This window comes from Solea senegalensis, linkage group LG8, assembly GCF_019176455.1.
Source record: "Solea senegalensis isolate Sse05_10M linkage group LG8, IFAPA_SoseM_1, whole genome shotgun sequence".
Lineage (NCBI taxonomy): Eukaryota > Metazoa > Chordata > Actinopteri > Pleuronectiformes > Soleidae > Solea > Solea senegalensis.
The window spans coordinates 8,407,789-8,431,433 of record NC_058028.1 but is presented as its reverse complement, the minus strand read 5'-3'; the positions used below and the strand labels follow the sequence as shown (position 1 = coordinate 8,431,433).

General features: G+C 41.6%; 1 protein-coding gene across 3 annotated transcripts in view; it reads left to right on the top strand.

Moving 5' to 3' along the window:
• Positions 1–50: 50 nt before the first annotated feature.
• The window catches only part of gab2 (GRB2-associated binding protein 2), a 42,068-nt gene continuing 18,473 nt past the window's right edge, over positions 51–23,645 (top strand). For 2 of the 3 annotated variants that reach the window (XM_044031740.1, XM_044031739.1), the window contains exons 1-2: positions 51–928; positions 19,589–19,889. In XM_044031740.1, coding sequence (XP_043887675.1) covers positions 857–928; positions 19,589–19,889 — 373 coding nt within the window. In that variant the 5' untranslated portion in view covers positions 51–856. Of the gene's footprint in view, positions 929–18,889; positions 19,388–19,588; positions 19,890–23,645 lie in introns of those variants that run through there. The other variant, XM_044031741.1, reaches the window with a different exon arrangement.

Sequence of the window (23,645 nt, the reverse complement as noted above, 5' to 3'; positions counted from 1 at the left end):
TTCATCCTGACTTCCACATTTCATTTTCAAATTTGCCGAGCATCTGTCAAATATTTCATCTTTCCACAAGATGGTGCTTTTTTTCCGCTCTGTGCCGTTGAGACCCTTTTACTCAGTCCTCAACAACAACGGCAGCTGCTGACTTTATTGATTTCATATTCCATTTCCCAGAATAAGGAGAGAACAATTTCAAGAAGTGCGCTCTTACACAGTTGTGGCTGGTGCTTAATTGTAGGATTTGGCCATGAGAGACGTGTTTAATTATAATTTTGAAGGAAAAAATAATAACTGTATTTGAGATTGAACTATTTCACTTAATAATAACCGTTACGCGTGGGTGTGTTCACACGGCAGCGTGTAAGAATCCTCCATTATTTAAAATTCTTGGAGCGACTTTGTGACGAGCAGCTTTTCCCATCCTGTTCATCCAAGCAGCGCAGCCCATCCCTCTTTTTTTTGCTCCGTGGGCGTGGTATGAGTTGGGAAAACAAACTGCAGACACCCTATGATACTTCCTCACCCTGCATCGGTTGAGTTGGCCCGCGGCACCTAGTCAGCTGGCTTGTGCGTAATTCTCCAAACAGTGGCTTTACGCGTTTTTTCCTCCCCACGGGCGTTTTTTCTTTTCTTTTTGCGCACAGTTGCCACCAGGAGCGGCTGACAATCTCCGACTCGCACTACTACTCCACAGTTTCTCTCACATCAAATGGGGGCAGCGGATTGCAGCAGCAGCAGTAGCCGTGGGAGCAGAGCGCAGAGCGCACTTTGAAGAGGCTTCGGCTCCAGCTTCAGCCGAAATGTACTAGTGGCACACGGCGGTTGTAGAGAACGAGGAAACGGTCTGAAAACGACGAACATGAGCGGCGGGGAAGTCGTCTGCCAGGGCTGGCTGAGGAAGTCACCGCCGGAGAAAAAGCTCAGAAGATATGTGAGTAAATCCCACTTTTGCTTTTGTTTCAGAGTTTGTGCTCACAAGTTTCTCATGTCTATTTATCCTCCTCCAAATGTCAAACCCACACGTGTGTGTATATATATAGTCCAGTTGTGGCAGGTGCATCCCACCAACATGTGGACCTCTTCATCTGACCTACAGGAGGCACCACACATCATCCCAGATTATGGAATTACAGCTGCAGAAATGTAAAGTTTTTAAAAAATGACAACACGCACACACTGTTTTATGTCAACATAAGGTGTAATCCTGTCTGACAGCTGGCTACAGTTTAGACTAAGCAGCTTTCAGACAAACACACTCAAACTGTCATTTTGCTTTATCCGATCATGATGAGGTAATCAAACATATGTGTGTGACCATGTTTTACCACAGTAGTGTAGTATTAACGGCACAGCACTCCAGTGCCCTGATAAAGCTTTATTCAAGCCAAAGCTCTGGCTGGATGCAGGGGGCAGGGGGGCAATGGCTGCAAATCAGGTAATAGGATTTATGGCAGCAGATACAACCATGAGACAATCTCCTGTAAATACAGCTGTCCACTGTTTATGTATGGTGTTGCATTACCAGGCCTCTCCGTGTTCCTACTAGCTGACTTTGCCATGATGTCATCTTCAGTGTTTCATCTGGAAATCCATCCTTGAATGTCTTCAACTGCGACCCCAGCCCCCCTTTCTTCTATTCTCTGTCCGGTGACTTTTCCCTTATTGTCTTCCACTTTTGAGCCAGTCAATGTTTACATAGAGACCACCGTGGTCAGTACGGAACAGCAGCTGCAAACGGTACAGGGGGAAAAACTTTGCATTGTTCATTGCAGTTCTGTATAAACAACAGGATTCTCACCCAGGCATAATGGAGCTAATATAATGGCCCTGGTCAGGCAACAGAGCAGCATCTCAGGCCTTCTCAACCTGCGTGTCACCCTGACCAATAACCGATAAACAACTCCACACACACTCACACACACTCACACACACTGAGTCCCAGGACAAAAAACAGTGTCATGAGATTGAGTGTCCACACAGGCAGACTTGTGAATGTGATAATCTGTCCATCTGAAATTCCTTCCACTTAAAGTCAGGCTATGGACAATCAGGGCCATTTACTAGATTTGCTGTCATTTGACATAGTTGACGTCCCGATGTCGAGGGGTATTTTCAGATACTACTTTCACACACACGTTCCAGCCTGAAGGAAGGTGTTCCCGTCGTCCCGTCGTCATTATATTGGTATGAGCTGTTTTTGGGGCTGTGACTGACGTGCTCTCTGAAACAGTAACACTTACGTTTGTGATGCCAGAACTGGAAGGAACATTTTCATAATTTAACAATGAATGGTTCCTGACTGAAAGTTGAAGACATTAAAGGGGGCTGCAGTGAACAGTTTCTTGATTATTTTATAAAAAAAATTCTGGAAACAACCGTCAAAAAAAGTTTGGTCCTTCAAATATATATTTTCTTCAACCCAAACAATTTGTGGTCACAGAAGAGCTTAAGAAACCATTAAATATTCACATTTAGGCAGCTGAAATCAGAGAACTTAAAACACAGACACCCAGACTCATTGGTTTGTTACCATATTAGAGGTGATTGTTTTCGTGGTTTGATTATTAATCGATTAATCATCTGTTGGTCTTAAAATTTAAACAAGCAGCATTTGATAGAACATTCACAGCAATCATACTTTAAAAGTGATATATCGCGATCCTCTGGCATATTGCAATTGCAGAAAACCACTTTACATTGCTATATAATTATTGCCCAGCCCAACTTTGTGCCCCCTTGTTTAGATTATTTGCGACACAGGAAAGCTGTTTTAATCCTCAACATGACACACTCTGTCAATATTCCACCCTTCCCTGACATGGAGTCTTTCCCAAGCCTAAGTTAATTAGTCAGAGCATCCGTCATTAAAAAAAAGGAAAGAAGATATTCTTCTACCTGTGACTTCCTCTGTCAGTGTCTGAAAATGTGGCTCACAGCTATCGTCGTGTGGAATTAGGTAAAAAAGATAAAAAATAAAAAACTGGTACTACCCCCACACAAGTGTGTCATGCAAATCATATGCAAAGACCGGGAGCAAAAAACACTGGTGGCAGTTGAAGCTAGGATCCAGCAGCTGGTGCAGGCAGGAGGCAACATGTTTATTCTCGGTAAGAAGCATGACTAGTCCCAGTTTAATGTTTTCTAACCATTTACAAATGCGATTAAGTCACTGACTCAAACACATGATGGACATGAACTTTCTCCCGACATGTGATCACACTGCTTTGTGTAGTCACTTTTTCTCCCGCGCCGCATCCACCTAAGGGAAACAGTTGCGCACTCTTGTCTCAGAGCTGCTAAATGAATCACTTGGTCGGAGTTTTCTTTCTTCTCTGGGGCTGATTGAGACTCCAGAGGTGGGCAGTGCTTTACAGGGGAGTGGGTGTGGCGTGGTTGATGTTTTGTTTTTTTTCTCCTTTTGAACAGTGTCCAGAATAAGCCGAAGGAACATGAAAACAGCTCACTAATCCAGCACTTATGCAGTGCCTCTCGCATAGTTCTGTTAAAGTTACTTATGAGTTGATGGGGAAAAGAAATGTCTGTTTAATGGGAGCCTGATTTATCTTAGTAAGTAAATAAGAATCCCATGTTCATATATTGACCTTTATTGTTCATAGTATGGCAGTTACTATGTGTTTTGCTCCATTTGTGGAGGTTGTATCTCCTAAAGCAGTTTTTGTCCTTGTTTAAAGCACAAATAAAGGGAAAAAAATTAAATAATAAGATTACCTGGCTGAGGAAAATATTGATTTACTCCTCTGTGTGCCTTCCAGTGTTGATTTACGCGCTTCATACGTCATCCAAGTGAGTCATGAATCCTTCTTTGCTTGCACTATATTAATCATACAAGCGCCGGGGTCATACTGTAAACAATTTGAGTCATGTTCTCAGCTTAGGATCATGCTACCGTTGGCTAAGCCCTCCCATTTGTCCACCGTGGTGTCTGACATCACAAAAAAAAAACATGTCTGTTCACATACGGTAAAGCACTGCCACATTCCAGACAGATCAAATCGGAGAGGTGATAGTTGCTGCTTCTGCCACTCTCTGAGGGCTTTGCCATCTCACTCCCTGTACGTGGTGCACAAGCGGAAGAGAGGAGGAAGGAGTCAGTGAGTCTTCAAGGTAGAGCGGCGGCGACGGCGGTGGTGGCAGTGGCGGGCCTGTGTCCTACTGTCAGCTGCCGGGTCGGCTGTTGTTTTGCAGAGGGGCTTTGGGAAGTCCTTGCCCTCAGAGGTCAAACGAGAACGCCTCCCAGTTCCTGCTTTGACAGACACCCAGTGCTCACACAGACATGTTCCTTGTTCCACTTTATCTGCGGGCCCTCATGTGGGCCTTCCCCCAGAAGCTACAAAACTGGGGTGTTTATGTGTCTGCAGTATCAAAGTCAGATTAGTTTGTTATTCAAAGACGTGTTTACGGGGCCGCTTGTTGACAGAAGGCCGTTTTTTCATTGTTGATTCATTCATTTATTATTGTAGCTTTACTGGTTATTGTTCAGTGTGAATGTGTTGGGTTGTTTGAGATATTATATATAATGAGTGCGTTACATACAGCTGACTGTGCTCTGTTCTCAGCTGGGGGTGGTCTTAGGACTGTGGACAACAGAAAAAAAATAGATTTTAACCTCATCTGCGTCAGCTAAAGAGTGCACTATTTTAACAACTTGCTGTTTGACGGCCTTTTTCTGGCAGAACACTGAAGTCTGTGTCACTTAGTAAACCAATCCCTCCCGCACACCAACGTCCACTGACAAAAACAAAAATTTAACCTGCTCAGGACATAGGAGTTGTCGGTCTGCTACCGACATCACCGCGTTCAGTTGTGTGGTTTTATTTGTTTGGTGTTAAAATGTCTTAAAATGTTAAAATGATTTCCTCGAGTAACACAAACGTACTAATGAAGACGGTAGTCAAGCAGATACCTTCGCTTTAAAATGACGACGCCCTGAAGTGTCTGAATAATTGATGTTGAAAATAGTAGCTGATTCACTTAAATGGTGCAGCCCCTTTGTTTATAATAAAGTAGTTAGATACAGGCAGTATTTTTTTTTACCAATATTCAATATTTGATACAATTAAATGATTATTGATCAATTACCATATTAATTGTCTATTTTGATAATAGATTCATCAATTTAAGTGTTTTTGATCAATATTTTCTGACATTTTATAGACCAAAGAAGTACTCAGTTAATTGAGATAATAATCGACAGATTAATCGATTACATATTTTTGTAGTTCACCTCACTCTGAGTGTAAGTGACAGACAGTCATATCGACACCGATGCAAAACGAATGCATGAAAGTCACAGTTGTTTGTCATAACATTGCACTTTCATCCGCTCCTCTCCATTCATTGTGAAAATCCCATTGTGGCCCAGTTTGAACCTTTGTCATAATATCCTGTCCTTTGCCATGAACTCTGGTTTGGCCCGTGTGTTTTCTGTCCAGAACTTAATTATTGCACCAATAGCAGATGCCAGACTTCCTGTGGATGGTGCCTACAGGAAGTGTTGTGACAGAGGTCCCATGACAGGGAAAGAAATTAAATTGGTCTGTGAGTATATATCTGTATTTTCCATCTATCAAGAAGACTCTATCATCTGGGCTGAAAATAGTGTTGTTCATAGGGAAATTGGATCCCATTGATTTTTTCTTTACTTTTTTTGAATGTCAGGGACAGTCATGGCCAGAGGCATTATGTTTTCAGATTGTCTGTGCGTCCGTCTGTTGTCCATGTGTTGGTCCATCCATCCCTTTCTTATACCTACTACATAACAGGAATTGAGGGGATTATTTTTCCAAATTTTAAACATTCAGTCTCTGACTCAATGATGACCTGAATAGATTTTGGTGGTCAAACGCCAAGGTCACCAGGACCTGTCTTCTGTCCCATTCTTACACACAAAAAATATGAGGACAGACTGCAGGGAATTTTAATTTCAACTGGCACAAAAACATCCTGGACACATAAAAAAGAGCTGGTGAGCACAAGTTGTCAAAAGTTAAGGTTACTTTAAAGGAATACTTTTGCATTTAGCTTTGTATTACTAGAATAGGGGTAGTATTTTTGAAAAATTGTGCTTCCCAACCTCAGTTTTCATCTGAGTTGAGAAATATCTTCATATTCTTTGTTAGGTGCCCACCAGTGACACTTTTGGTCCTGTTAGCTTAGCTGTTAGCAAAGATGGTGGACACTGTTTACATTCTGGGAATGAGTGGGTCTAAAAAGTGCGGAATTAGCGTTGCAGGTTCAAGCCTCGGACCAAGAGTCACTGGTGCGCACGTAAAACAAAAAAAGAATGAAGATATTCCTCGACTCGACTCACTATTTCTTACTATTCTAGTAATACAAAACTAGATCCAAATTTAAGTATTCCTTTAACTTTACATATTATAATGACATATATCCATACGATTGTCTTGTAGGATAAAATATGTTTTCATGTATAATGCTATGTAATGTTGTTATGTACAAATGATCAAAAGCTCAAGTCAAACTCACAGTGACGCACTTTACCATGTTTTTTTTCCTCTGGCTCATCAGCTTGGTTCTGTAATTTGCCTCTGAAATCATTTCCATTTTGATGTTTTAAAACTTCTCACCTCTTGATAGCTCTCACAAGACTGTCCTGAACAAATCGCTTAAGTCAAACTACGTGGAATGATCGGCTGCTGCTGTGCGTGTCTGTCACTAACCTACACCTGCATACCTCTGTGCATCCTGCTAGTGCATGACCAATCAGGCGGAAAGCTTGGAGATCACTGAAGCAGAGATGATGGCCAGAAGTTAGCAAGTTAGAGAGTATGCGAGAAACGTGGCAGAGAAACTGCAGCTACAATTCAGGAGGGGTGGGATGTACCGGTTACATCTAGTCAAGTTGTAACGTGCTATTATTCACTTTTTTACTCTTACTGACGCACGTTTTGGGGCAGAAATAGACGAGATGTTTGATTTGCTTTGGTTGTTTTGCCGATCTGTCTGATTTTCTGTGCTGTTGATGCATAGAAAACGATTCAGAGTTTCTGTTCGATACAGTGCTCTTTCAGAATCATATTTTTGGCCAAGTATGTGAACTCATACAAAAAATTTGACTCTTGTTCTTAGTTTCTCCCAATGTGATCACTTCATTTTTCTCTGCCAGAAATACACCCAGTAATAATAATAATAATACACTCAGTACCTTTGTAATAGTTTTGAAGAATGTATACGAGTCTGGATAGACTGAACATGCAGCGTGACTCTTTCATTTTCAAATGGCATAACAGTGAGAAGCAGATTTCTCACAAAGTACAGTATCACAGGGTGGATGAGTCAGGCTCCAAAAATGTAGATCATAAACAGCTGACCTCAACAACTTTTGGGATGAATCTACTTTTATTTTAGCTCCTACTTCTGATCCAGGCATCATGGATGATTACAGCAAGAAGGGAAAACACTGCACTCATGAGACCACTGACAAATTGATTCGGTATCGTCAAGCTGTAGTTGATGATGATGATCGTCTGCGGGCAGAATAAGAAATGCCGCCTATCACAGTAGGAGTATTGTGAGGTCATTTTTTTTATTTACACTGAAGGATAATGCATTCTGTTTTCATGTTCTAACAAAATGTACAGAGACTCATGCTCTGTGTCACTTGACATTAGTTGTTCTGACGTGCTGTGTGTCATACGAAATTCCTTTTGGTTTCCTTCTTAGCAGCGTACTGTGGGAAGACCTGAAAAAGAAAATGAAGCCGTGTTGATATACTGTTTACTCATTCTGCATGGCAGATCTGACATCTCCATTTGTTTTTAGTGGGATGTTTGTGCTTCGGTGAACTGAAAAGTTCGTTAACAGCGATCAAATTTTCTTTTGTGGCATTTGTTTACCCAGGGATGGTTGACTGAGCACACTTGCTCCCTCTGACCGACACCCTTCGCTACATTCAAACTCCTTTGTTTGACCAGAGTTTAGCGTAGATTCACCATCAAAGTGGCAAAAGTTGTGAGATGTGACTCAAAATTGGTGTATATCGCCACAACACTGAGGATGCTAGTTCTTAGTGGATGGAGTTTGCCTGCTGCAGCTGAATATCCCTCACCTCATTTGTTTTGAATACATATTTATTATGACAATAATTCCAGGTTATGACATTTCTGCCCTACGTGTCCCAGCATGCAGCCATTGCAGTGGTGTGGTGGGAACATTTCTTCCTAACAACATGTTTGATGCCAGATTACTATGTACGGAGACGTTGTTTTGTTAAAATTGGAACAGATATATTGTATTTCAAAACACGCTTAAAAAAGGGGAAACGTAGTTATTCAGGTTAGGAAACGTTTGCTCGTAAATCATAGCGGCATTTGGGCTCATTCACAAACTGTTCTTGAGAGGAAATGTCATATCAAAACCCTTTTATCCAGTTCATAAATGAGAATTTTAAATTGTTTTCATGGGTGAGCGCAGAATCTCTGCACTCTTGTTTTATCATTTATGGGGTTTTTTTAAACACAGAAGTTCAACTACGGTTCACTTAACGAAGAATTTGAATTTTTTAAGTTGAGTTAAGAGCTTTTTTTCTTAAGAATAACTTACAAACAAAAAAGACATTCATTGCTCTTTGGCCAAGATGGTGCTGTCACTTGGAACTTTTTTTGATCTAGCTTGTTATAACCTGTAGACGCAGGTGTAGTATTGTTATTCAACACAGCACAATGTTATCATTTACTAAATATGCTGTTATAAAGGTGATGTAATGTGTTGTATTTCCATTTCTTGCGAAACCAACACTGCACTTCTTGGCGATAGTTTGTGGTAGTTGGAAATTTGTTACCCAAGTGCCTCCTGCTTAAGGGCGGTTGTGGCACATGTGGTTATTGTAGTCAAACTGAAAAGCTAAGCAGCACTTACTATTTTCCTCCATGCAGCAGTAAATCGACATTTGACTTGAGAGACAGTGAAAAAAAACAAAAATGGGATTTTACTTCTCACTCAGCTTTGTCACGACATCTTCAAACCACTGGACAAGTAGGTTAGCTCATGAACGCACATCTTAATTATTATAAAGCCACTGAGAGCACTTGTCTCCACCAAAGCCAAACAACGCTGCACGTCACCCACGCTCTTAAAAATATAAAAATAGAATGACAAAGGAAGTCGCCTGATAATCCTTCTGCAAACTGTTGTACAAACAAATGTCTTAATATAAAGATCCATAAGTTATTTCCGGAGGAAAGGGGGGAACAACAATGTCCAAAAACATCATGAAAAGGAAAACAGTTAAGAAAACAGATCCTTACCAACATTCAACTTGATTTTGTGTAGTTTTTAATTTTTATACAATCCCGCTGACAAACAATGAAACAATCAGATAGTAATTTTGTTCAGTTTTTCACACTATGGAACATAGGGCTGTGCAAATACATATAGATTGTAACATTCTTAAATTCAGCTTAGTGTAGGGGTTTGTTTCCTCTGAAGGTCAAGATAGTGATGAGTCAGTTGCACTATAGTCAAAGGAACTGAGATTTCCCTCGCCTGTATAGATAAGAGTAAACTCTGAATAACAAAGTAGCAAATGTATTTATGTTACTGTGAGACCAAAGGGATGATGTTGTCGAAGATTAGAAGAGATGGTGAGGTTTTCAAACGACTCAATGCACCTTATTGGTAGGCGTCATGTACTTTCCCAATAATTCGATAATAAGTTATTTAGTCCGTAGAATTCCAGGAAAGTTTGAAAGATTTGAATTAGCGTTTCCTAAAAGATATTCAGTCACTGTCACAAATGAGTAAAGAAACCAGAAAGTATTCATTTAAACATTTAAAAATCGCAACATGCAGTAACTGACTTTTTATTTATTGATTCAAATTTAAAATCAAAGTAAAAATATTCAGGTGGTACTTGTTGGGAGTGGGAAATCACGGGGTATCTCACGAGAGGGTACGAGGTCCACTGTACCAATAATATCACGAGACAACGATTCTGTGATCATCAATATATTGCGAGGCAATCGTATAGCGATACATCACGATATCTGTCCAACGGAAGGAAAGAAAGCGTCTGTGAAAAGTTGAAAGTGCAGGATTTCTCTAGTTATTCACATCATAGAGCATAAACTCTATGTATTGAACGTGGATGGAACATCTTTTAACGTAGCTTTCGTCACCATTATCCCGCTGTAAACTCCCTCCTCTTTGTAACGTTCGCCCCAAGTCACTCATTTGAGCAAAGGGACTGTTTACTGTAGAGCACCATAATTTATTAAATAAAATATCGATATTTGCCCTGACGGATCGATTATTGCATTGCACTGCACAACGCCGATAAATATCCCAAAACCAATATTTTGACCCGCCACTGGTACACTCTCTTCCTACAGATGAATTTGATTAATTTGTCAATTCTAACGTCCCTTTACTGATTTCAAACCGACTCCAATGGCTGTAATAATGGTGCACATTGTTGTGTGAGGAAAGTAAGCGAAGGTACCGTGTTCAGATTTTCCCTTTTGAATGTAAATGATCTCTACTTGGTGGCGCCACCGCGTTGTCATTGTGGTCTTATCTGCCACCGTGCATCTGAAACCACCTTGGAAGTAATCGGAGAAACCAGGCGGAGCTCACGGCGTGCCCTTCATACCCAGATGTGTACGAGTAGCAGCAGATGGCAGAGGCAGGGGGAAGTGACACAAAGAGTTCTGATTAAATATAATGCTCCCCATTAGTCACACTGTTAGTACTGACTCACGCTACACAAGCCCAGCCTTTTGCTGATACCCAGACATGGCAAGAGATTACTCATTTTCCTTATGATGGAAGTGTTCGACTGCTCATTGAGGCTCATTATATTCACCGGGAGCCTTTGAGAGGTTGTGCTTATAGGAGCCGGTGAGGATTTTGCGCATCGTTGCCCCCGTGAAGTGAATGAGTGATGACTGTGGGCTCTTGATGCAGCATCCCTTTTCATCATCGTCACACCTGTAGAACTTTAGCTTTCCATCACTGTCACATTGTGACATTGTATGTGCAGGCATATTTGCTGTAATGTGATGAATGCGTGCTCCACTTTAAAGGCGCTAAATGAAAGCTGACGTCTTGCTTACAGGAGAAGGTGAATGTGGATTTGAGGCGGCATCGCCAGTGAGTTAATGCTAGAGTCTGCCTTATCCTGATACGCGTCAATTAATAAAGTTGAACACACCTCATTTATTACTGTAATAAACACCAGCAGTTGGTTGACCTGTACCTGTCTGTCCTGCTTGATCTCACACCATGTGACCGGAGTCTTGGCAACGAGGTGTAGATGTGCACAGCTGAAGTAGAGCCGAGTCAGGAGTTAGGAAGTGAGTCCCAGAAAAATCCAAAATTTACAGAGTTCCACCACAGACCACAACTTTCAGTGTTAAATGGACAGAGGTTGGACAAGATGGTTGACAGGAGGGGGGGTCGTATAGAGCTATGTTCACATAGCTTTAGTTGTTTCTATGCTTGAGAGGACCCTGTTGGTCTCCATGGCTGTTGTTAACATACAGGACCGTAAAGGCCCGTGTGGGTCTTATCTGTGTGTTCTGTTTTGCAGCTGCTGGCCTTTCAGGGTCAGTGTTTTGACTCTTCGGAAACCTGAGCAGTTTGATTTAAACTGCAGTGGCGCTCTAATGCATCCGCTGGATTTCAGTGCCCATAGTGTTGTACTATCAGTGGTCTCTGGTTAACGTCTTTTCGTGTTTACTTCTCCGCGCACAAGAATGGGGGACTAAGTCGTGTCCAACCCCGGAGCATCTGGATCTCTTCAGCACTTGAAGTGGATAATAAGGAGGATTTGCTGAAAATGCAAAATAACCACACGTTGCTGGGACATTGTTGCACGCTTTGTTTTGTTTGTGACAGGAATTAGTGGAACCGCTCGAGAAATTTGCATTACAATCTTTGCCTGGGACAGCTGTCTGCTTAACATCTTACGCACAGCAGAGCTGCGGAGCTCTCTGTAAACTGAAGGACGTCCAAGGAACTTCTCCGAGCTCTCTCACGTCCACTTGTAGTTTATTTTAGCTCACTGTTACATAAACAGCCGTGTTTCCCACAGATTTTGCTGCAATTTTGCTGCAGTTTATGCATTGTATATACTGTAAGGTGCTCCAGTGCAAATATTTGAAAGGTCAAGTACTGTGTGACAAATAGTGACCAAACAATATACAGTAACATTTACAGCTACATGTCTTCGCACTGTAAAACATTAAACAAATGTCACCGGCTGAGGTCTGGTTGGATTACAGATTTCGACTGAGCCGAGTCCAAAAACATGCGTGAGGCCTGCTCCCCCTGCTCCCCCTGCTCATCCTGAATGACAATCGCAGATTTATGTGAATTAAATCCACAAAGTTAAGAGGGTTTGACACAGAAAATTGGTTCCAATGTGGCACCAGGCCAGATCTAAACGGAAAAACTGTAGATGTTTCACTGCCGAAGCCATTTCATGCGTATCACCTTGTTCACTCTCTGTCCATAAACACACATACATGTTTCAGTCCACTGTGTTGTAGTGCTTTTGAACTGTAGAAATGATCAGACGATCAGTATTCTTCAAATGTAACTGGACCACTTGTCCTCTCTCGCTGTACCTCCCATCTGTTCCTGGAAAGTGGGCTGACGTGTGACCCGTTATTGATCGGGACAAGATAATCAGGGCTCTGTCATCATTGTCCGTCAGTGTTTATGGGCAGTCGCTCATACGACCGTGGCACCTTTACAGCAGCTCCACCTCACCTTTTAATTCATGCATCATTCAGAGTGGATTTGCTGCTGTTCTTTTGTCGATAGTCTTCTGCAGAGATGAGATCTGGCTTTAAATCAGCCGACAGAAGGGATGAGAAGCGAAGTCACTGATGTGCGAAATATTCCTCTTTTGTTCTTCGCTATCAATGAGAAGCGAGGCAACCACACAGAGGAGATGTAGGAGGGATGCTTTATTTTAGAGCTTAGGTTTGTCCTTATTGAGAGACATTAAGTTCTTCCTTTTTCTCTCACCATGTATGATGCTGGAACTGTTTATCTTTGGAATTGTTTTACATTTTGTCCTTGAGTTGACAATTTGATTGATGACTTTAGTTTAATATGCTTTTTTCTCTCTACCTGAAATCCTTTTTTTCCCCCACTTGTTTTATATAAACAGCTTTGCTCCTTTAAAAAAAAAAAAAAAGATATAATAAACTGATTTCCCTACTTAGTAGCCTGAGGGTTCTGTGCAATAGCTTTGCTGTTGCTAAGACTGCACTTTTCAGGACAAAGGTCTCAGATGTTGTTACTGGAATCTGTTGGAGACACTCGCCCAGTTTGGGGGTCACATGTCCTATCTTACTGCTCCTATCACAACTGGGACCACAGTCACCTTTACTTCAGCTCCTCTCTCAGTCCTTGCTTCTCAAGCTTCTCGTGTTCCTTCTTCTTGAGGTTGCTGTGTCTTGGGATTGCCACATCTATCACCACCAGCCCTCTTCTTAGCCACCACCAGTTTGTCCTTCTGGATCCGGAAGTCCCATGTAGGATCTTAGCCCTTTGCAATCGTCATCCACCTTGAGGGGACCTCCGGTCCATACTCGGCGCAGATGTTCCTGTACACTATTCCAGCCACTTACACCCTGCTGTGATGTTCTGCACTGTCTCAGGGGCATCTTTCCACGGCCTCCCTGGTGTGATAGACCATAGCATGTAGTGCCTGTTCCTGTGCAGCCATGATCAGTGCCTCCGTGCTGTCTTTCAGTTCAGCTTTCTCCAGTCATTGGTGTATTTTTCTGATATCAGCATAAATACTTCCACTTTATTAAGGCTGGAGCGTAATATGAAGGTCACGATGAGCTTGTAATTGTTGGCTGGAACTGGAAGGCAGGTTGGTTAAGTAACAGACGGGTACACCAGCCAATCATTCCAAGTAGTCTAAATGAAATAGGTGGTTGTACCATCACTGTCACAGGTGCGTTGCATTGTTGGTGTGTGCGCAGTATGTACAGGTGTGTGATCGTTTGTTCATATTAAACACGAGACGTAGCCGAGCATTTTGAAATCGGAAGAGGTAAATCGCCCTGTCGCCGCCGCATGTGACCTTTACAAAAGCTGGTCATAGATGGGAAAGCGTTGTTTGTGCAGCTGCGTGCTGTGTGTGTACTGCAGCGGCAGCAGGTAAAGCGGAGTCGGAGGCAACAAGTCACCGTTTCCTCCTCCTCCTCCTCCCCTGGTTTAATATGAGCACAGGTAAACAAGACTATTCTAACCCTGTGAGGTGGGTTACATACGTGTTTAGTGTTTGAATGTTTGCTCATGCACGTTTTAAAAACATGTTGACTGATGCTTATCAGCAAAGGCTGTTGACTCAGGCTATACTACTATATTATACTACACTCAACAACATGCAGTGTATTTCTCTCTTGCTGTTAAAGGCACACCTTTGTCAACTGCTTGTATTTGGTCCTACTTGGACAGCTGAAATCTAATGGGATTACAGCGTTGTATTAAATATGTGCAAGTACAGTAAGCGAGTACCGTAAACTGACGCTCTGTATCTTCTGAAGTGTGGCGCGGACGGACGATCAACACATGCCGCACTATTGTGTGCGGTGTATTTCTGTCAACTGGGAGCTTTTGTGTGAATTTGTTTGTTTTCCCACATTGTCTTGCCCCGCGTGCCTGAAATAGAGCAAAGCATGTCTACTTATCAACACGCAACGAGCGAAACAAAAGGAATTGGCCAGACAAACTAGTTTTGATCCTATTTTTAGTGGCAAAAGATTGCTCGGCGCAGTTTTTGTTATGTTTTCCTCCCCAGTTGTCTGAAATAGACGTGGCTGTGTTATCCTTTGTGTCCCACCAGTCACTCTGTGTTTGTACACAGGACAAATGAGACAGTTGGAGGGAGCAATTCAACTTTTATGGGATGATTGAATAAGACTGAGGGGACTGGATGATGCGTGGGCTTTTATAGGTTCCGATGGTCCTGCTTCCTGTTCTCTGAGCACTTCAAGTGGTAGTAGACAATTCTTTGAAGCATGGGTTTGTGATACTTGCATCCAAATTGTTTTAGGCTTTTACTACAATCCAGTTGAAAATGACATTATTACTTACCTTTACATATTCAGACTTGCATACGTCATATTTTTGTTGTCTCCACTGCCTGTGAAGATGACGATAACCATTTCCTGGTTATGTGGTTAGGTTTAAGCACCGAAAGGTTTCCTGGTGAGGGCTAAAGGAAAAGATCTTGGTTTTTCCCTTATAGCATCAACATCCTCTCAAAAAAACACACACACATTGTGAAACAGGGTCGAGACACTCACGGAAGTCTTCATAACGTAAATTCCATAAAAGCACATTGTGTGCACTCCATGGCTCTTCCTGACCTGTGTTTTTTCTCTCTCTTTTTTTCCATTTTTATTCCAGTTAATAGTTTTTTGGTTTTTTTTGCGGAGCAGTGCCTTTCCCAAACTGAGGATGTCACATCATTTAAACGTTGCAAAGCCCACCGAGGCAAACTGCGATCTGTGAATTTGAGCTGTACAAGTTACAACTGATGTGATTCGACGTTTGGTCTCACAGTGGTTACGTGGTCTGCTCGGCAGACTGAGAGTTTTGTCATATTTGAGAACGGTGTCACTTTATGAATGCTGATAAGATGTGTATGAAACGCGTGGCACGTTCAGTTAAATGATTATTATTGACATTAACCTTTTTGTGCAATAGTGTCTGGTTAAATTTTGCTTTAATTTAATCATTTCTGTGGAAGGAGTGAAAGTTGCCTGCTGAACACAATGAAGGAATCGCAGCACGTCAGATTTAAAACGTGTCCCATGTAGTTGGGAGGATTGTTGCAGGATTAGCAAAAGTGTCTCAGGGGACTGTCCAATGGACTGTCCTGTTCAGTTTTTAACAAGGGCTTTGTGTCTACACTTCTGATCACTGATGTAGTTTAAAGCAGGGTCACGAGAGGGGGGGGGAGGGGGAAAGTTGTAGAGCTGGGAGAGTTCAACCCAGTTTTACAGCTTCAGCCCTCACTTCTCAGTGCTCAGACAATGATCGATGGGCTTAGACATGCTCCGCAGGACAGGCGGTGGGTGGGTTAGTTCATTTTGTTGTGTCCTCCTCCCCCATGATTTACTTCACTGGGGAAGTTTGAGGTGTGTTGAAGATGGGGAGAGCGTAAGCTGCACTTGAGATGTTCTTCCTGGGCTAATAGAGAGCGTGGCAGAGGGGAAACCAAGTGAATATAAATTATTCTGTTCCTCAATTAGACACCAACGGCTTTTCCAGTAGAGATACTTATTCTATTTTTAGTAGGATGTGCGAGTTGTCTTTCTTCTGTGGTACAGAGAGAGAGAGAGAGAGCTGGTGCCGTGTAGGGTTAATATGCTGGATGCAGATGCCAGGAATACAGCAGCCTGGGTCACGGTGACCTCGTGAAGCTGGGCACTGCTCCAGGTCTCAATTAACTGATGCTCTCTCCTTCCAGAAAAGGCAATAATATTTAAATAGAGTTTGTTAGAATGATTCTCTCTGGATGGTGTAATGGCCCTAAATCAAAGAGCTTTGTGGACTGGTGAAATAAATGTAATCTGTGTGCTTGTATCTATGGGGTATGGAGATTGGACTGTGTGTGTGTGTTTTTTTTTTTTTTTTATGAAACAAGGAAGTTCACACTCCAGCGGAATCCTCTGGATGGAAACTTGAGGAGTATCACTGCTGACTTGTTTTTCAGTCTGCTCTCGCACACCCTTTACCAGTATAGAGAGTATTCGCAACAACCTTCTGTAGTAAAGGAATGACCCAGGACACAGTTTTCACACAACTGCAGAGCTTGTTGTTGTTTTTCTCCGACACAGCAGCGAGACTCCATATCAACACCATTAAGGCTGTAGTGCCTCGAGCTTTTATCGGTGTATCACAGTCTGACAGAAAATTAAATGAAAGTCTCATACCCCCCCCCTCCCCCCGAAACCTTAGCAGCACTTCAGCTACATGCCTAAGATGAGATCAAAATCTGCACTTCCTGGAAAAAAACTGAAATTGTGTTGCAGCCTCATATTTGCTGCGTTGAAGGAGAAGCAAACAAAGCTGCCTATATGAAAAGATCATACAGAGTGTATGATTTCTTTATTTTCACAGATTTAACATTTAACAGCAACTAAGGTACTATAAATGAAATACAAGGTGCTTAATCTGTTGTATGTTTTGTTTGTTTTTTTCCAAAATGAATATTTTGTTTTTGTGCACAGAAACATGGGTGAGAGACAGGAAGCACCCAGTTTACTGCACCTGCAGCTAACAACAACAACAGCTCTCGTGCATACTTTGTTACCCAGAATCCAACACGTAACTTTATTTGGCAAAAAACAAACTGAATTCACCTTTTTATACCCAAAATTTGAGCCGACACAGTGGGCTCCATCTCTGAGATTAATTCAACCACCAAAACTAATTTTTCTGTTCAGGAATGCAAGTAAATAACTATACTTTGACATCGTAATCAATACATAATCATGTGCTTTTTGAGTTATTTTTTGGTTTTCTTTGTAAAACAGTGAATTTAAACATCCATGGATATAATAATAACAATGTGTCCGTTAAAGAGCTTCTACATCTCATACATTTGTGAAGCATGTGACTTTGCAGCCAATGTGAGCGTTAACAGGTTTTCTCGCACAAGTTTTAAGTGTCAAACTTAATCCCTTTACCTGTCAGCTGCCTCCAGTGCAATAAATCAGCACCATTGTTTACTCCTATTTTTAGTACTATGGCTTTTTGTCTCCCAAAGTTAGTTAATCAGCCAGCCCTTGCCTGACAGGCCGGACTTTCAGCGCTTATTTGTGCAGTTAAGGGATTAGAAAAACAAGTGGAGACAAATACACTTTACATTTCTTTATCATATGTCCATATGACAAAGTCACACACCGACGACTGAAGCTCCTTGTGAGCAACATGTACAGCTGCAGCTGCAGAGAAAAACAAATAGCACCTGATACATGAGAAACCTAAGTTTGCGCGATTCAAGATCCAGATTTGTTTCCTCTCCCTGCAGTGAGAGGAAGGGTAGTGTTGACACCATTGATTGACACAAAAACACCACAACAAGAGCAGAATGTGTTCAAAGTTTGTTGATTTAGAGTAATACCAGAAAAGATCAGACTAATTGCTGAATAAAGCCAGACTGTTGCACTGACTGTGCTCGTCTAGCTCGATGACTTTATGTGCTGAATTGGAATTTGGTTTCTCCGCCATTTTATGGTCTGTCGATTTGGGATATTACACATTTTTGGAGATTACTTTTACACGACAATTATACACCTTCTTTGTTCATCTTAGTCATCGTTTCTTTTTATTTATGTACGTTTTTTTACTTCATGTTCTTTCTTTTTTTGATGATCAATGTTTTTCAGTGTCTTTGACTGGTTTTAAAGTTTTTGTTACATAAACAGACCCAATCATCTCACCTAGTCTCTGATGCGTTACTTACACGGCGTTTATACCACACCTGAATATTTTCTATAAATAAAAAAGTAGAAAACCATTTATATAAAGTCACAAAAGCTGTTACCTTCATGTTTAGTTTTAGTGTCACAGACAGCTACACTATACAGTTAAATATGCTGAAACCAAAATTGGTTCATTCAGCATTCATACTTCCAGTGCATATTTATAGTGACACCTCTGGAAAGTATGCTGTATATGTTTATGCATGTATATGTCCTTTTTGGAGGGCTTGCAGCAGTGTATGTCGTGATATGGAGGGAGAGTAGGGGCCTCCAGGATCCTATGTGTCAGCAGCCTGCATGTGAGAGACATTGCCTGGCGGAAGTGCATCACTGGCAGATGTCCAAAGCACAACCTCATCCCCCCACCTCCCCTTTCCCTGACTCCCTCTTTCCCTTCCTGGTCTGTCTTCCTCTTTTGTTTCTGAGCACAGAGAACACAGAGTCCCTTTAAGACGGCCACAGGCAAAATGTATGGAGGTGTTGCAATCAAGGCCACTGTTCTTTCTCTGCACGACAAAGCTGTCACTGGTGTAAAAATCACAAGAGCCACATTGTACTTTTTCCCCATTTTCTGCATCACAACTCCTCACTCCTGTTAATTTACGCTCCTCCAGTGACACACTCAGTCATGTGCAGATGTAGTGTGATATTGGCCGGAGCAGATTAATGGAAGGTGGGAGGAGCCTGCAGTCTTGTTGTGATAGAGGAGCTACGGTATATGCTTCTTTCTGTCAGCACATGAAGGGATGTCAGCACAGGAAATACGTTGGGAGAGAACAAACACCTGCTGCCTCTTTGCTGCCACAGTCTCTGACACACACACACACACACACACACCGACCACACACAACCGCATAATGCATGCCTTAAACCAGTGACCTGTTCAGGTTAGCAGACGCCTCAGAATTCTGATCAACAGTTAACTCTCCAACTGAAGTCCAGCTGTTTTTAAGAAGTCAAGCTGAAGCTGTAACAAATGTTTTCAAATGTTGTGGCTTTCTCTATCATTATATTATATTATAATGTGGCTGCACTGGCTCACAGTTCCATTGTCCTTTCCTTACCTTTCTATTCCTCTGACTTCACAGGCGTGGAAGAAGCGCTGGTTCATACTCCGTAGCGGCCGCATGAGCGGTGACCCCGACGTTCTTGAGTACTACAAGAATGACCACTCCAAGAAACCCATCCGGGTCATCGACCTGCACTGCTGCGAGCAGGTGGACGCCGGCCTGACCTTCAAGAGGAAGGAGTTCCAGGACAGCTTTGTGTTTGACATCAAGACCTCGGACAGAACATTTTACCTGGTGGCTGAGACGGAGGACGAGATGAACAAGTGGGTCCGCTCCATCTGCCAGCTGTGTGGGTTCAACCAGTCGGATGACAACCACGGTAGGGAAGCCTGACCTAACCCATCACTCTGTTTCTGATTCTTTCTTCTCTAACTCTGCTTTACACTGACCCATGTTAGTAGTTAGTGGCCAATTATACTGTTGTATCTTTATAAGGAATCATAACGCATCATGGTTACTCAATTAATTGAACAATAAATCAACAGATAACACATTTAATGAACAATTAAGTAGTTACTAAAGTATGTGAATCGCCAACTGTTCTGATGAATAATTAATCATATTTTTAAGTAAAACAATTTTCCAGCTTCTTAGATGTAAATATTTTCAGTCTTTTTTGCGCCAAAGGATAAAGACCTCATTAAAACTGAGTATTTGTGTCATATGATGGCTCAAACAACTACTCGATCCTTAATCCTTAGAAAATATTAATCAGATTAATCAGTTATGAAATTGTTAGTTGCGAGAAGACAGATGACACATCGTTTGTACGAGACAAAGTACAACACAACCGCACTTTTCTGTGACTCCCACGTTGCTTTCGCAAGTTGTTTTTACACAGCTTACATTTTAGCTTTCACACAAAAACAAATGAGCAGCAGACTTCTGACCACATGATATGATATCACCTGAGATCAGGGTTGTTGTTGTTTTTAAACATCTTTTTTACATGAAAGTAAACATTTCTGGACACAGTATTAAATGATTTTTATCTAAAGTGAAATTGTTAAAGAGGGGACTTTTTGTCGCCTCTTGGAATCTGATAAGGATAAGGTTTGTGTTTTCTTGAAGCTTTATTTTAGATCCCATCTATATGAGATTGGCTTTTTTTTCTGTCTGTGATTAATAAGAGTGACGTCACCAGCGGCAGCTCCATAAAACACGTTGGGTGAAAGCACCACTTCAGCCCAGACACGCTTACCACAACGTTTTTTTTTTATGCCATAATATAAAATTGCTTCTGTCTGGAACGGTAGAGCTGCCCTTTCACCTTCAAGTCATAATTTCTTTTAATGACCAAAAACAGTTCTCTACATATAAACCTACGGAACGATGACAAAAATTCATGTTTCCTCAAAGCTAAATGCAGTCCTGAATGAGTGAATTCAATATTCATGGTAATATTGTTATTGGAGCATGATTGATTTAATGGATGGTCATTAAAAACCAATGACCAAAAATTTCATTATTGTTTTATTCGAATTTTACAGAATTAAGAAGATGATTCAATTTAATTAAATTCAGACTAAATTATGGACTCAAATAATACAATATGTAAAATTCTGTAAAAGCACAAAGGCACAAACGGTTACATTTCAAAGAGGTATATACATATAAATTATCAAGTCATTGTTGTAGTTATATAATACAAAATAACCATTATTTTTATAGTAGTAATGGTATTTTAGATGATTTAGAAGATGTTTACTATGCAGAAAAGTATATGTATTAATATTAGACTGGATTTAACTTTCATATATGAGGTTATATTTGTGTTTTGTTGTAAAGAAGCCCATTGGATAAGAGGAAAAACATCCTCAAACTTAACTAAAGCAAGTCCAGTTGCCAACATCTATCGACTGCAGCCATCCAGTTTGACATCAGAGCTTGTAAAAGCTCCTCCTTGTTGTTCTCATAATGTGCTTATCATGCTATTGTTTTTTCCCTCCATCTGGCAGCTGGCGAACGTTAATCTCTGTCCACATGGTTGATCATCTGTAACATGAAGTATATCCAAGTGTGGAATACATATGACAACAGAAACAGCTGTGGAGAGGGCAGTAAATGTAATAATGGCCACATCATGAGGGGAATCCCCTATGTCCAAGTTCAGTAATTAGCAAAAGGTCTTCTGCCAGTGTGTGCGTGTGTGTTGACTGGAGCCAGCAGGGTGTGGCTTGTAGGAGTCTATGCTGGGTGAGTGAGAGAGAGAGTTTATGTCATGACAGCTGCATTAGTGATGGTGGTCCCTTTAGTGTAAACACCACATCAGGCCTAATCGGTCATCAAACTGCTGCGTTTTCACCGCTGAAATGTCAAGTCGTTTCTGAGAAGCTGTATCAGTGACTATGAACTCTCTGTGTCCGTACAAATGCAATCTCCTCGCTCTATTTTCGGAGCGAAAAACTGCGAGTCGAACTGTAAAGTCAAAGGATTTTTGCCTCTTCATTGCAAAGTCGGAAAAAAAAAATTCCCTCCGCATCCCATTTGTGCCCGGGGGGCTGTAATTTTCTGAGAAACTCTGGAAATTACAGCCCCCTGGCACAAACGGACTCAATTTGACTAGCATTGGACTCGAGTGTTCTAAAACCAAAACTAACACATTCATCAACAGACTGAATGCCCTACACAGTCATGAAAATGGGACTCTTTTTTTGTAGGACTCTTATTAGAAACAAACCTTCAATATTTAATAATGTTGAGCAGTTGTTGTAGTTTTAAATTTCCCCCATGTGAAGGTTTAGATTGTGATCTGAACATCCCATAGAACAAATTGTACACATGTTTTTTTTGGCCATAAGACCATAGTGCAGTGGGTTTCTTCTGTCACGTTCATTTCCTCCTGATGTTACATCAGTTTTCTACTTTATCTTCAACATCAGTGTGACACCAACACATGAAAACAAAGTGTTGTCCCTAACCTTAACTATAACCAGTTAATGCCAAACCCTAACCTAACCACAATTCAAATCTAAGCTCTAAAGATCCTCAGATAGGACCAGGTTTTGGTTACTGGTCCTGACAACTATAGTGTTTATGCTGGAAAAGAACACACACACTGGACGCCGGGCCCGTCAAAACCTGATGGAACGAAACATTTGAAATTGTAATCAGGCTCGGTCACACACACACACCATACAGTTTTAAAGAAGTAGCACACACCTATCTTAGAATGAATCAATGGTATGTGCCCGTCCTGCCAAAACAACTTTCCATGACAAACAATTCCAAGAAACCCATTGTTGACTTTAGTCTTTCTGTACACAGATCTCGCCTTCGATTCCTTGAAATAGCTCCTTGTCTAACATGAGCATCTTGATGTCAGCGTGATGATGTCGGTAATAACATTCTGTGAAATGCCCCGCGTCACTTGTGCTTCATATGTATTAGCCTGCTTATCTGATGCTGCCTGTTTTATGGTGCACTTGTTTGTCTTCGTTCACACTTCAGCTGAGCAGGAACTGATACACCAGTATTTACCGTCAAGAAAAGATGATCGACAAATCAAGTGACTGATTAATTGTAACGTGCGTGTGCGTGTGTGTGTATGTGTGTTGCCCTGAAGGAATGTGTCATAGCAGGATGTGTTTTTAATGGAAAACAGAAAAGCGTCATGGTCACCGCAGCCATGAGGAGTTAAGTGAGGTGGCGCGAGCGAGTTTGCTACGGGCAAAAGGACTTACATCACTGCCCCAAATTAAAGGAATGTTTCACCGATTTGCATTTAGCTTTGTATCACTAGAATAGGGGTAGTATTTTTGAAAATGTGTGCTTCCCAACCTCAGTTTCCCCTGAGTTGAGAAATATCTTCTTTCTTTTCTTTGTTGACCCATGGTTCCCAACCTGGGGTCCAAGCCCCCCGTAGGTGGGCTCCAGAGATCACATGGGGGGGGCGCAGAGCTTTGACTGCTCTGAGTTTGAGGTTAATATAATTATATTTGTGCGTCCCAATCAGACACTAGTCTCTCTTTTTTGTGTGCGTGCCGGGTTTTGGGTCGGGGGGGCCCGCTTTGTCCTGGACACAAGCAAGGGGGGCTTCAAGGAAAAAAGGTTGGGAACCACTGCAGTGTGGACT